Here is a 15,783-nt window from a genome sequence, read left to right on the forward strand (position 1 = left end):
ATTGATTTGACATATAGGAATTTTTTAGTGTCTGTATTTGTATATTATCTTTTTCATATTTTTCCACTTATTTATTTATAAATGTTAAGAAATTTAGTTTATATTTTATTATATGGTAACATCTTGTTATGACTGAATAGAAGTTAACAAATTTAGGGAAAAATCATAAGTTAAGAAAAACTTGTAGTTGTTATAAATTCTTTACTGTAACATAATTATACATTCTGTTTTTTAGATTTAGGTTCCGTTATTCCACTTCTATTATCTGATAAGAACAGAATTACATTGGCTACTACTGTTTCGTAGTTTTGATTATATCGATATGATTGATAGCCACAGATATCATTCAACAGTTTTTGATTATGATGTAATGTTCGTTATGAAACAGCACAAAAATTAATAACGCGAAATTAAATAATTTTAACTTTTAAACAATTCCTACACAGATTTTTCTGGCATGCGAATTATTCATTCGGCTCAATTTCACTTTAAAAAGCAGGAGTTATCTATTCAAAATTTCTCATGGAAATAAAACTTTAATCCGTAGATTATATAATATTACTTCTTTTTCTACAAATATTTATTTAACATTGTATTTAATATTTCGCCATTGTGTTTACCATGTATTTAATATTTTAACATTAATTTCAAATATTTTCTATGTTATAAAAAAAAAATGTAAAAACAGGAAAGAAAGAACAGCATTATTTTACTAATGTCAATTAACTTAATATATTTATTAAATATTATTCTGAAATTAACATACATATATATGAAATAATTTTACATGTTACAAATCACAATTTTTAGTCAATTATATGTACATACAAACAGTCTATACGCGCATTCTTATCTGTAATACTTAAAGATATTTATAGATCAACGCTTTAGCTATGACAAATGTGAAGAAATTCGTGTGGAACGTATTGGTGTCGACATAGAGATAGTCGAGCTGTAGTAGTATTCTTTGGAAATGAGGATTCGTGAAGGTACTTGCGAAAAGGTTCTCGTATTGAAGAGATAGAATTTCGTGCAAGAAATTTCTGAAAACCTCAGAAGTCACGACCTTGTATTCGAACAAATTCGATATGTTGTACACAGATATGACCTCTGAAACGTCTTTTATATAACCTGCGATTCCTCCGGTAATTCTGAGATTAGAATTCACATTAGTTTTTTCGATATTCGCTGCCAAGGAATCTTTTATGTCCTTCATTAAAGTGTAACCGTCAAGACCTTGGTTTAACAAATACTGCATGAGGGTTTCGAGTTCGGGTAAAGCTTCCACGTCGTCGATGAAGCCCTTCATATCGTCGGATTGCAAGAAAGTCATAATCCATTGGAATTCCTTGTCTCTGGCTTGATATACTTGCGTGAGCTCCAGTACTTTGTCGATGGGCACCAGGTTCACGAAATCCTGCAGTTCCTTGGCCAGAGCACCTGTGCCAACGCTTGGCAACATGTAAGCGTTGAGATGGCTGGCTGCGGCCAGGATAGTCAAAACTGTGAGAGCGAATTTCATCTGAAAATTGGGACAAATTATGAAAAAATGGAAAATCGCGATGAAATTTACTGAAATGATTTAGCGTTCGATCATTATGGAATTATGAACCTATTTATACAGTGCCGTTAATAGAATTTATGTTAATTAACAGAAATTGGTATGTATATGTTATTGTACAATGCACTCAAATGATATAGGAATAAAAATCTTTAATTAATTTCAGAATAATATGCAAATGGTTCTAATTACAACTATGAATTACAGTTAATTCATTAATTCTTAAATTATGAATTATTGCAATTATACTTAAAACTATATGCTACTTACTGTAGGACCTGGGTTTTTTTCCTTATTAATGCCGGGAGAATTATAACGCCCATTACTTTTTTATTCCGTCTTATATATCACGGTGAATTTGACTTACTCATTCTGATAAGATTATTTGAATTAGTCATTATTAAAAAGGTCACTAATATATGAGACACGAGTAATGCCGTTCCCAAATCTGATTCGTCAAATAGATAATTAATCCAAATAACACTATAACTCAATTTTAGGATGAGTAGTGTAAAAAATAACAAGTAACAAGAGTAATAAAAAGTTACTGCTATTTTATCGGTGCATGTATGTCGATACTTTTAGGAATTATAAGATTTTTAATGCTACTTATGAATGGAAAAATTGTTCGATTAAATATTTTTCACTTTTTTGCAGTTAGAATCAAAAGAACGTTTGGATGTAATATGGATTGTAAAATATGAAATATTTTTATTTTACGTCATCTATCGTCTATCTATTATCTAGTATCTATTATTATTTATCTGTATTTTATATTGTATCATACATGGGATATACGGAATGTAATGTAAAATACATTTTTGTTATTATTACGTGTTAATATCATATCACAAAAAATTTTCATCACGAAAAGTAAAAGGATAATCATTTTTTAAAAATATAATCAAGTTAATTGAAATGCTGAAGGCATCGTATCGTTTATAAGCTCTAGCTTGAACGAAGTTAATCCTTTAAAAATTTGCAAAATTAATGGATATCATAATTAATTATATAATATCGATTATAGCCTTATGTAAAGTTTAAGGCAAATAAAATGTTAATTGCTGAATGAGATCTATGATATACCTACTTTAAAGCGCCGCAATTAGTGCAGTAATTTTTTTGAAAATTATAAGAAATCAGCACCTAATTATCATACTGCTGTTATGAACATTTATGTGGCGTCCTCTATGTCGACGCTTATGAATTACAAACTCATTACGGTTATAAAACTTTGCAAATCGGACGTGACAATCAATGTAAATATCGCTATTGTACAGTACCAGCCAACTGTGCGAAAACATAGATTGAATACCAAATTAACGTTGAACATAAATTCGAACCGAAGTTAATAATGACAGAATATATTTAGTTTCAGGTTCTTCATCACCGTTAAATTAATTATTAGATGTGAATTATTAATTATTTAAAACAATATACACTTATATACGTATATATTATTTCGAAATATACATTTTCATTAATCTTACCTACTTTGCATGTATCTCTTTTATAAATTAATGGATAATTACCGACAAACGTAAGAAACCGTACGTATCATATGCTTAATGATAACATATTAAACACTTAACTAATGTGTAGGTATAGCAGAGTGTAAATTATCGAAACAGGTAAGTAGACAATCTAGTAAATCGGTAGTAATATTCTTCGATAATTCAGACAAGATTACATGCGATATAGAAATTGCCGATTATTTTTTTAAGTACCGAATCGAATATCGAATTAATTGAAAGTGGAGAATCTACGTAGCATTGTGCAATATTATTTAGTTGAAAAAAACGTGAAAAAAGAATTTATTTTCTATTCTAAAGAGCTTGAGTAGTATACTTCATCATCGTAATATTAAGTAAGAATTAGTTTTTTAAAGATGGATCCCCGAGCATTAATCACATCAAAAATGGCTTATGCGTGTCATAAATTTTCTTATACACATTTTAATAAAAATGAAACACCACTTTCTAGTTCGTTAAATAAATTATTTTACTAAGGTAGTATATTTCCTTAAATTTCCATTTTTGTATCATTGAAATCCTCGCCTCTTTATTCATATAGAGAGATTCAATAGATAGATACAATTATACATACAAGTGCTTCTTTCCGAAAGGTCACTAAAATGTTTTAATATCAAGCACCATAGAAATTTCTACATTAGAACATTAATTTCACTCTAAAAATTCTCTCGCTCATATCACTATTTTTTCTGAGACTCTGGATTAATCCCAAAAAATTGCGTTCCATCATTAGCTGCCTGTCTTGGTAAGTTGAAGATCGATTTGTCGAATAATGATCAATTTCAACTTTCGTCGAAAATAGTTATTCGTTAACGCCGTGTTTTGCTGATCAAACAGAAAAGCAAAAGGGCACCGGGTGCAGCGAATGGCCTCAACTAGCAACGGTAGCTATTCGATAAATAAAAGAGGACCGTGTTCGAGCACGTGGCGCTAACTTTTAAAAGGAAAGTATGGGGTGTCTTAACCGACGCGTCTTCTTCGTTGCCGCGGGGTTTAGTTACCCTTTCACTCTGTCCTTCTCTGGTGAGAACTAACAGAAGGACGAACAAGGGAAGGAACAAGCTGGTGCACGCTGCTTCTCTAATTAAAATTGTTACAATTTAATAAGCCTCGGAACTTTCCATTGGCGCGTTGGAATGAAGCAGGAAGTCATAAGAGGGACAAGTGAGAAAGAAGGGAAATGACACTTGAATCCACGAAGCTTGAGGAATGGAAGACGAACAACGATTGGGAGGAAGAGGGAGAAAAGAAAGTTCCAAAAGGAAAAGATGGTAGATGTGGCTGAACGCGATAGGATAATTATGATTTGCACGCAGAGAAACAGACACAATTTAGTAAAATTGAAGTGGCCTAACAGTATGAGGAATAAGAAATAAACAAGCAGAGAAAATAAAATAATGCAACCAAGAAGAGTAGTACTCTACCAGACATAAATCCTAACCTATTTTTGTTTTTGCCAAGATTAAGCGAAATCTTTGAAATATGTTCGAATTAAAATACATATAGTATATGTATATTTTCTCTATAAGTTGATGAATTTTTGCTTCAGAACAGGAAAATGAACATATCACACAGTAAGTTTTCGAGATTTAATAGAAATTAAATGACTACGATTTGTTAAATTCTAAATTAGCTACAAAAAAAAAATCGAGCTTCAGAAGATCAAGCATTATTCAGTGATAGATTCCTTTTAGAAGTTGAAATACCAAGAAGTCGACTCTGGGGAGACGAATACCAAGCACCTTTTCGATGAAATCCCTGATAGGGACAAGGTCCACTCCGTCGTTGATGACCTTCTGTCTCATTTCCAGGAAGATTGGTGATTGGTAAACCGTGTTGACGATTGTCTGGAATTCATTGGAGTGCAGTCTTTGCATGAAATTCTGGAAAGCAGGGGAGGTGTGCATCTTTTCATTGTACATGGCCGTGAATTTGTCCAAAGGGAGGGCAGCCTCTACAGCGTTGAACAGAGCTTTCAATCCACCAAGGTTTGACAATGTATTCATCGATGAGAATTTTTTGGGTGGGACGTAATCCTCCATACCGAACAATTTATGAATTTTGCTGATCACCTTTGTCATGTCCAAGCCAGAGTCTTCCATGTACTTCACCAAATTCTGATATTCTGGCATAGCTTCGACCTTGCGGACCAAATCGTGGAATGCTTCGCTGTACATGTATTCGATTGCCCTCTGCACTTCGTCGTCTTCCAGGTAGGACATAACGATGTTCATTATTTTGTTCTCGTCGACCAGGTTCAAGAAGTCATGAATGTCTCTGGATAGTTCGTCAGAGGCGAAGATCTCCGCTCGTAACATGGCACGTGAGTTGACTCTGGGAAGGTGAATGCCAAGCACTTTTTCGATGAAATCCCTGATAGGGACAAGATCCACTCCGTCGTTGATGACCTTCTGTCTCATTTCCAGGAAGATTGGTGATTGGTAAACCGTGTTGACGATTGTCTGGAATTCATTGGAGTGCAGTCTTTGCATGAAATTCTGGAAAGCAGGGGAGGTGTGCATCTTTTCATTGTACATGGCCGTGAATTTGTCCAAAGGGAGGGCAGCCTCTACAGCGTTGAACAGAGCTTTCAATCCACCAAGGTTTGACAATGTATTCATCGATGAGAATTTTTTGGGTGGGACGTAATCCTCCATACCGAACAATTTATGAATTTTGCTGATCACCTTTGTCATGTCCAAGCCAGAGTCTTCCATGTACTTCACCAAATTCTGATATTCTGGCATAGCTTCAACCTTGCGGACCAAATCGTGGAATGCTTCACTGTACATGTATTCGATTGCCCTCTGCACTTCGTCGTCTTCCAGGTAGGACATAACGATGTTCATTATTTTGTTCTCGTCGACCAGGTTCAGGAAGTCATGAATATCCCTGGACAGTTCATCAGATGCAAAGGTTTTCGATTTAGGCATTTCGAAGATTGGGAATTCAATACCAAGAACGGTATAGATGATGTCTTCGATTAAAATTATGTCAATTCCTTTGTTTACCAGCATTGCACGGAAGCTGAGGTAATTTCTGTTTTCGTAGAGAGCGTCCACAAATTTTTGGTTATCCTGTGACTTCAGTTGGGCTACGAAATCGCGCCAAGCGTCGGATGTTCTCATCTTGTACACGTAACCACGAATGATCACGTCATAAGAGATGAGTTGCTTCACGTCTTCGAACAAACCTTTCACTCCACCAGTGATTTGTTTTTTGCTAAACTGCTGGAATGGTGGAATGCCAATTATTTTGTTTAATTTATTCAGCTCGGCGTAAATGTAGACACCGTTTTTTTCTAGATAGTCTGCGAACTTATGGAACTCGTAAAGAGTTTCGATCTCCGAGACCATTGTCTTGAATTGTGATGAGCCGAAGTATTGAAGTAGCTCTTGGAATTCGGAATCTTCTGCGGCATATTCTAGGACGACAGAAGCAACCTTGTCCATCGGGATCAAGTCCAGGAAGTATTGTATATCTTCATGGAGCGGTCCCTTGCCGAAATCTGGGAGATAATGAGAGTTCACAGTTGCGAACGCAAATATCGCCGTGAACAATACCCCTGAGACCTTCATCTGCAAAACGGACGATACATAGTTAATTCAATAGTAAATGAGACACAATGAAAATGGAAGCATCTTCGATGGTATAAATCGAGACGAAACTTTAACGCATTTAATGAGGTCGGATTAATTGACCGCGTTAAAATTTGTTTCTTTTAAACAATCTCGATGAGTTTTGGAGAAATTTTCCCAATGACAAAATTTAATTTATCCAATCGCAGTGTTTGAAAATAAAATTGCTCAGATGCCAATAAATATAAAACAAACGTATTGAGAAACTCATTTAGACAACAGGTATTTAATAGTTTTTGAGCAAAAATAATTATAATATAAAATTTTATTTTAGAAGCATCTGTGAACTCACCGTAGCTTTGTGGGAAGACTGTAGTACTTCATGAATTTTCTATCGGCTAAACTGCTTTATATATACTGGAACGTATTCAAATAAATAAATGAAGATATCGAGATACCTGAGATAATGATAAGATTTCATTATACGTGCACCTGTGTCTCAGCACTTGCAGAGATTAGTGTCTTATTGTAATTGATTATCAGTGTAACATTTACAGATCAGTAATATTTACAATATCAACATCGCGCGATTTTTATTTTCATCCGGGATTAAATTTTTCGCAATAAGTGACTAATCATTGATCTTATTTACTATCTATACTATCTATACTATAATTATTATTGATGAAATATAGAAATATGGGGAAAAATTTCCCACTTTTTTACTATCTACTTTACTTTAGTACTTTACTAGGAAGTACAATGTATTTAACATGGAATTGACTATTGTATTTTAAAGTCACTTATTTTCGTTTTTCCGTGATCTTCATACACCTTACATCCACATTTTAATTTTTTCATATGTAATTTCTTTTTAATTAATTAGCTTTTGTATAATGCACTTCAAAACGTCATAGCATGAAGCCATAAAATAACATTGCAGTCTAGATAATGACATTTTATTTCTTTTATACCATTTGTTTGTTTTATGTTTTTATAGCTTTTGCTTTGCATCTGCATATTTAAGGCAACAAAGCAGACGTACCGTATTTGTAAATTTCATTTTTCTTGACTTTGCGGTAAAATTTCTACACAACGCATTCTGTTGTTAAACACAGCATCCAACGAGTTACAAATTCATTCGTTTTTAGACCTTTGATGCATTTATTCGTGATATTACAAAATGTAGCTTAACTTTTCGTAAAGTAAATTATTTATTTTAAGTATCTGGGGTTGCTCGCATTTAAAGAATTAAAGATTCCCTTTTTCCTTTTCGACGGCGACTATTGTGTGGGAAACATCGTTTGAATACTTATCTTTGAATACTTAATTAGAATCAAAATGGTATCGCTGGCATTGACATTTATCTCTGTTATATTTGCTCGAGCCTATGATTTTTATGACGATAGTAGACAACTTATTATACACACCAGGTGAAATGATCGTTAAGAATTTTTGCAGGATATTCCATCTTATCATCAGCAATTCTTTTTGACATAAAAAAATTCTATTGATGTGAATCTTTTATTCATAAGTAAACTGTAGGCAAGTAAAGATGTATCTAAACAACCTGCTAGAAACTAGAGAAACTGTCCTATTTATGATTAAAAATAAAAAAAAAATGATGATACGAAGAGTATCGTCTCTATGATAACATGTTTTTAATTCAAAATAGAAAGCAATGCTGATTATTAACTGATATCAAAATTAGATGTGCTGCTTTTAATTATCATGTATCGAGAGTATCTTATCCTGCGTATTATTTTGTATATCTGTACACTTCACATTTCTGAAAATATCTATTTGTTATTGTTTTACGTTCTGTTACTAAAGCTGGCAGCAGTGAGATTCAATATGACATGGAAATAATAGTGATCCCAATTCATTTAGTATTTATCATCATAGAATTAATTTATCTACACTCATTTAATCTATATAAGGGCGATTCTGTAAAGGTGGGATTTATTTAGCAGTAATTTTATCCACATATTTTTTCATTTAATTTATGAATTGTAACAAGTTTAAGGTGTGACAGAGAACATTGCTACAAAAGCGGTCGGACAAATGAATAATTACATGTAATTTTACTTTTTTAGAAACTATCTACTGGCGACTGAGATTTCGTTAAGGGTCTCATGTAATCATCTGTATTTAAATATTTTATTTAATAAAAAGAGATGATCTTTTCTCACACTTTCTATTACAAAGAATTAATTAAAAGATAATTACTTTTCAGAAGGATTATTTACAAAATTTGGACATCCAATATCACACGTCAATAATAATTTGTAATCGCCTAGATTATAAACGAACTAATTACCAGTCCTGATAATTGTCAGCTAAATTTGAAAGTGGAAACAAAAATAATTAAATCTAAAAAAACAATCAATATTTATTAATCATAAATGAATCATCAATCTTGACAAATTGTCAATTAAACTCAAAAACCAAAGTATTGCATTTTTAAAACTTTTCTTTCTTTTCTTTTTTTTATACGTGGGGAAATCCTTATGGACACCCTCCCCCTGCTTGGAAGCGGTGGGATAGTGTCGGACTATACCGACTAAAATCCCACGGTGGACCGACACTCAGCTGGAATATCCGGGACCCAGAAAATTTTCGGGTTACTGCCGGAGCACCCCTGCGTCTTCTGTCTAAAGAAATCGTTTCTTGGTTAGTTCGGGCATTAGTAGGGACCACCTCTCTCTACGCTATCTCCTGGGCCGTCGTGCAAGTCTAAGGAGGTCCAGATCCTCCTCGGCGTGTCGGCCTCTATGACTACCTAGGACAGCGTAGGGCCGTCCTTCGGCGCGGAACCCTGCCAGGGTGGGATGTTCTCACTCTCTCCCGCTCTGTTCGTTCCTTTACGAGCATTACGCCTTCGCAATATGAGCGCACTCCGAGGAGTTCTTGTCGTCCCCTCAGCATCGCTTTCACAACCGACGAGGGGTTTAATCTTTCGTCAATCGTCAGCCGTAGAATACGACATGGGGCCTCCCAAGCCGGACAAAATTCTAACGTGTGCTGGGTCGTGTCCTCGCTCTTGCCGCAGTGGTGACAGGTGCTCGTCATCTCTCTTCCGATTTTCTTCAGGTATTCCTCGAATACTCCATGTTCTGCGAGCACCAGCGTCGTCCGGAGGGATAGTGGAAGCCCTCCGTGGTCTCTCCAAGCTTCCCAGTTTGGCAGGACCGATCTAACGGTTCGGTGGCCCCGGATCTGCTCTTCGGTGAGTAGGTGGGAGCGCCACCCTTCCCACACCTCTCGTCTAATTTCCCCCGAACGTCTCGAACCGCCTGCTCGGTGGGGGAGAGAGTTCCCGCCTGAGCTTCGGCCCCTCTGGTCTTCGTACACTCGTCAGAGCGCCAAGACCTGGAGCTCGAATGGAGGAAACACCGACAGGACAGTCGTCGACGCATATGATACCGTCCGGTATCCCCTTACGATCCTGATGGCGGTCGTCCTATGAAACCTCCTCAGCAAGAGTAGACTGTATCGACTTTTCATCAGATTCTCTGCCTACACCGGAGTCCCGTACAGGACCCGAGAGCATTTTTAAAACTAACGAATATGTATTCCTTACATAAACAAATTGGTGATCAATCCGCGTTCTTTATTATAAACTAAAGTAAATAAATTGTGCACTTTATTTTCTAACGTTCAGGACTGAATTATGACATTACCTAAACAATGCAAGGCATTTTCTAAGTTTAATATAAATACGCTCAACACACATTTTTCTCAAGCCCACGGATTCTTTTTTCTGTCTCCTATCATATTGTTTGACAGGGGACTGAGATCAGGAGACTGTGAATTTTAAGGTAAAATGTTATAAATTTTCAAGCGAGTTATTATTCAATTTTGATGTTAAAAAGAAGGTTGGAAGCCTATGTTATATCTACGTCACATTAAATAATACTTAGAAAAGATAACAAAATTGGAATATAATACGTACCAGGGGATTGAAAAGGTGGCTGGCAGCAACAGGTGATTATCAACGAATCTACAATTTTAGGTAATCAAAAATGACCACTTGTTACAAAACGTAATAGATGCACTAACTTGTTTTGATTACTTTTTATTTACTTCGCGTGTTTTCATTGTTATTACCATAGACATGGTTTTTTTTTTAATAATTTTGCAGACAGGGAACCGAAATATAGAAATAATGAAAAAAGTTGCATGCCGATGACTTTTGTCAATAAAATGAAATCGATTAAAGTAAAGATAAATGTGAATGATAAATACGACCATTGTAAAGTAAATATAAAAAGGTAAATAATAATAAAGTAAATAATATCAAATTTATTCACTGAACATAAGATGTAGAGTAAATTTTGTAGTTCTGACATGACAGAGGACTGAGAATTGTGTGAAGAAAAGGTAATTTTTCATATAAATAGGCTTAATTGATAGTACTTCATAATTTGTCCATAAAATCACAGTTATTATCTTTCTCTCTCATGCAAATATAATTTAATGTTTAAGGGTTTTAATGTTTAACGTTTTTAAGGGCGTTAAAAAGTGAGAGCCGTAAAAAATTTCCACTTCTGTAGAATAATTTATACTCGTACATTTTTGAGTTTTTAAATTATAGATAGCTTACGCACTCATAATTATATTTTTCATTTGAAATACAAAATATTTAAAGCTATATCCCCTTTTTCGTTATTATATTAATTAATTTGTCTCGTAATACTCTGAAACATATCTCTAATTAAAACTGTTTATTTCGGGATATTGTACAATAGTTCATTAATTCCAGGATGTTTTCAATTATTTGCTTAAACATTTTACGTGTTTTAGAAATTTTGTTATACAAATAAGTGGATCCCGGTTTACCAGGAATGTTATAAATGTCGTAAAAAGAATTATGAACTTTCCCAGCACATAGTGTTCTATTGTAACATTACGACTTAAGATACAAAGCATGATATTAAGGAAGATGAAATTAAGAATTTAGTCTTAAATAGAATCTTAGTTCTTTGTCTAAAAGTTCGTCTCTAATAGATTCTTCTTTGTAACTTTTAAGTCATATTGCAAATCTATAATTAACAATTTGGACATCAGACTGCTTGATAAAAGAATATTTCATTTTATTTTATATTCTATACCTTATACGACGAAGATTAATGATTTTCATCCTACGATTCTAATTGAGGATTTATACCTGTGCTGTCTTACACAATTGAACTAATATCGCTAATGATATTAGCGAAATCTGTCAAGTTATAGTCTACAAGTTACTAGTATTAATAAAATCTTATAAATCTTTCGATTATTCGACGAAAAACTATAAAACTGTAAAAAGAGAAATCTAAACATGCAACTTACTAATTTATTAATATCATTATTTGTAAAATTATTGTGCCGGAAGATACAGATATTTTTTGATGAACACCTTAAAGTTCTTGAAGGTTAAAAACGAAAGATTGGAGCAAAGGGCACTCTGAGGGAAGAACATTTGGCGACGTATTTATATATATGCTTATTTATTGATTAAATTTTAAAAAAATATCGAAATATAAAAAGGAACTATAAAATTTAACAGGAGACGTGGAGACCCAATTGGTTTTCCATGAAATCTTTGCCTTTTTTGAGGTTGACACCGTAGCTCTGAAGCTTTGCTAAGTAGTTATTGAAGGTAGGATTGGCGCACATAGTGTCGACGAGTCTTTGAGAGGTGGGGGATCCCAAGAAATGTATGAAGTCGGCGAACACCTTGGAGTTGGCCACCTTCTGTCTGAACAAAGCTCGGATCTGTTCCATAGGCAGCATTGCTTCAACTTGATCGAGGTAACCGCGGATTCCACCGGTGACGGCCCTCCTAGCGCGGTTTGGTGGGACGAGTTTTGCCAGATGCAGGAAATCATTAATTTTGTTCGCCAGGTAGTACGCATCGAGACCGGCATTTTGCTGGTAGTTGAGGAGGTCCCGGAATTCAGGGATGCTTTCAAGACTAGATACGAAGTTCCTGAATTCGTTTGTTTGTAAATAGTTTAACCATGCTTGCATTTCTGAGTCTTGGTTCATGTATTCGTGAAGGAGCGCGACTATATCGTCAAGAGGAATAATGTTGACGAAGTCCTGGAGCTCAGCGGCGAGGGCACCGTTTCCGGTGCGTGGAACTACATAGGCATTCAGGGGACTGGCGAAGGCCAGAACAGCCAAGACAGCGGCGAATTTCATCTGTAAATGCATGTGAAATATTCGCGAATAATTATGGATGAAATTAAAATTATTCGAGATACAAATTTAAAATAAATTCGATTAGATAGCAAATTAAAACGCAAGTAACTTTTAATATAGAGAAACAGATGAAAATAAATCTTTCAAAGCTGAATAGTAATATCAAATTAATGTCTGTAATATTTATGTTACATGCACTTGTATAATATTTAGAATATCTTTTTCAATGTTATATTAAATCGTTTTGTGCACTACTCACCATGTTGCCTGAGTGAACAGATTCAACTAAGTATATCATCACTGTAGACTGCCGGTCGTTTATATACACATTTAACTACTGATCTACTCTCCATTAAGATAAGATTATATCAATTAATACTCATAAATATTTTTGATTCTTTTGGGATATTAAACACAGATATGTGAAATGTTGATAAGACGAAACATTTCAGTGATATTTATCTTTCAATAGGACGATTCGATCTATTCCTAACAAGTCATGGCATAAATTTGTTTGATAATCTGATTAACAATTTCAAAAGAATTTATCTATTTATTACGATATTGATATAAAATATCGTCTTCGTCACCATTTTGATGTCGTTAGTTTTCAGAATTATATTACGTAAGAGAGCTAATTACAAACAAAACTTTATAATATAGCTTGCTAGAAAAATAAAAAGGGACAAATTCATCGTTACACGATTTCAGAAACCAGCAATAAAGGAAGACTCTGAAGTATTTAATTGCAGTATGCTACAAAAACGGCATCGTAATTGTTCTCCAAAAGGACAACAAAAGGTTCGACATTCCACCTGCGTTCAAGTTGCAACGGTGAGTCGTATCAAATTATTTTCTACTACTGGCCAGGCAAACTTTTGCCGATATTATGGCAGCACGTGGTGGTAACAGCCTTCCATGGTGGGCTCATCGTTACTGGCATAACGGTCTCGAGGATTTTCACGACGAAACAGGGAACAACTAAGGAAAATGTGTTCGCAGTTAAGGATCCAGCCGTTTCTGATTGGCGATCTCGATATTAGCAGCAAAACTACTTTCTGAAATCGAACTTGAACCGTAAAAGATGAGTTTTGTAAAAAGCATCAGGCAAATGTTTGGTTACTTTTAGTAAAAGGTAGATGCATTTAGAAAACGAATTAGATTATAGAATAACAGAAGGACAACTTAATCGAGGCATAATTAAAAATTTGTATTCAATCAATAAAGAATGCATACAATTAACATTGCATAAAAGAAGCTTTCGTGTTACTATTGCACTTAACTATCGCATAGAAAATTAATCGTTTCGATGTTTGAGCATGCAAGGGCCGATAACATCAAGTGAGTGTCCTACACGCTTATCTGTTTATGTTTGAACCAGATAAGCGCATAATGGGCTATTATCGAGAACATTTGAATATGTTATTTGACCGATCGATTTTGGAGATTTCGTGATAACCGATAAAATTCTGAGATACATTCACATTTAGCTATCCTTGTCAATCACATTCTTATTACATCTGTCGATCTGCTTCTTGTTTTTCTAAAATTGTTATCCATTAAAACAAAATCTCAATTCGCTTCTTGACCTCGTACTTTGGGAATATTTGTTTTTACTTTCACTCGTATGACAAGTAATCTCCTGTAAACATCTTTACTCCGAATAACGTAATTATCAAAAATAGCTTCTAACAAGTAACGTTGCCTGAACAAAAGCTGAACTAGAAAATATTCATGTACCACTTATGTGAATTTTTCACTGCAAGAAAATTCACTTTCCATTTGTAGGAGAGCATCTATAATAACGTAATTTTCTAACAAACAATACGCAACGTCTAAAACCTTTTAAAAGACAATCAGAACGATGTCCTCTACAATATATTTCAAACTCTCTACTCGGAAGATTCGCGAGTTTGCCGCTATAACTCGCAAAGAAATCTGTTGAAACAGGTGTAATCTGACGAGGAAGATCGGTAGCGAAGCAAATGCGATGGCCAATTGGAAATCCCCTTGGTTTGATGGACGAAAAAAAGAGATCGATGGAACAGGGTCGAAGGAGAGAGACAAAGTTCGGTCGCTCGTTCCTCGTTAGGGACTGCGCGACGTAGCTTTCAGCGGAATCGAAAACGAAGAAGGAGTCTCGGACAATTCGGAGGGATCCAGGGTAAGAAATGCGGCGGAAGAGGTGGCCGTAACAAATCCTCGGCGAGTAATCGAGGTCGTGTCTTGGCCAGGTTTTACTCTCAAACACTTAACTCTATTGAGATTGGATTCCCCGGCAGTTCTCTCCCGTGCGCGAGCTTCCTGTTCCGCTCCTTGATCCTCTTCCTCTGTTTCGTTTCTCTTTCAAACAACGAGCTCTCATTCTCTTTCGTCCTTTCAAGATCCACGCCCACGACTGGTTGGCTGGTTTCTTGCAAACGAAAATCTTATTGCAAGCGACGCGATAAAATACTCCGAAGGGACGAACGAGACCTATCCTTCCATTCACGAACTTCGATACTGGACGAATGGATCGTATGAAGCTCGTCGAAGCTTTCTTATGGGTAAGATACAGCGTCTCGTAAAAGTTAAACCGAGGGTTCATTTGACGTAAGCTAGGTATGCTCGATTCTTCTTCGTCTTTGCTTAATTTTTCCATCGTTAATGTCACATTAAGCCGAGATTCTATTTAAAGACTTTTCTTTTTGAAAATAGGGAAATTTGGTTGACGCTATAATAATATGTTTTTAATATTTTCGAGATAAGCGGATATCATCGAAGTTTTGAAGACCTCCGATTTAGAGAACTGATTTCTTAGAGAACCTTCGGACGCCGAATCAAAAGGCGATAATATCGAAATCGAGTAATAAGGTAATAATATTTGTGAATAATCAGTATCGTGTTGATAAGTAGCGAGTTATCGACATCTTCCACTTACAAA

The 15,783-nt window shown here is 35.0% G+C and overlaps 3 protein-coding genes across 15 annotated transcripts in view; all 3 read right to left on the bottom strand.

The window, feature by feature from the left end:
* Nucleotides 1–7,076, bottom strand: part of LOC126919929 (uncharacterized) — a 174,744-nt gene extending 167,668 nt beyond the window's left edge. For 2 of the 13 annotated variants that reach the window (XM_050729748.1, XM_050729739.1), the window contains exons 1-2: nt 7,024–7,076; nt 4,993–6,671 (exon numbers count right to left, since the gene is read on the bottom strand). In XM_050729748.1, the coding sequence (XP_050585705.1) occupies nt 4,993–6,671 (1,679 nt within the window). In that variant the 5' untranslated portion in view covers nt 7,024–7,076. Of the gene's footprint in view, nt 1–4,886; nt 6,672–7,023 lie in introns of all 13 variants that reach the window. The other 11 variants (XM_050729666.1, XM_050729730.1, XM_050729722.1 and 8 more) reach the window with 11 other exon arrangements.
* On the bottom strand, nt 834–1,972 carry LOC126920067 (uncharacterized). Its single transcript, XM_050729982.1, has 2 exons — nt 1,832–1,972; nt 834–1,522 (listed from the first exon to the last, which is right to left on the bottom strand). Exon 2 carries the CDS (start codon nt 1,520–1,522, stop codon nt 863–865), a length of 660 nt encoding a protein of 219 aa, XP_050585939.1. The 5' UTR covers nt 1,832–1,972; the 3' UTR covers nt 834–862.
* Nucleotides 7,077–12,146: 5,070 nt separating the features above from the next.
* On the bottom strand, nt 12,147–13,243 carry LOC126920063 (protein G12-like). Its single transcript, XM_050729968.1, has 2 exons — nt 13,120–13,243; nt 12,147–12,860 (listed from the first exon to the last, which is right to left on the bottom strand). Exons 1-2 carry the CDS (start codon nt 13,156–13,158, stop codon nt 12,216–12,218), a joined length of 684 nt encoding a protein of 227 aa, XP_050585925.1. The 5' UTR covers nt 13,159–13,243; the 3' UTR covers nt 12,147–12,215.
* Nucleotides 13,244–15,783: the final 2,540 nt, after the last annotated feature.

This window comes from Bombus affinis, chromosome 1, assembly GCF_024516045.1.
Source record: "Bombus affinis isolate iyBomAffi1 chromosome 1, iyBomAffi1.2, whole genome shotgun sequence".
NCBI classification, from domain to species: domain Eukaryota; kingdom Metazoa; phylum Arthropoda; class Insecta; order Hymenoptera; family Apidae; genus Bombus; species Bombus affinis.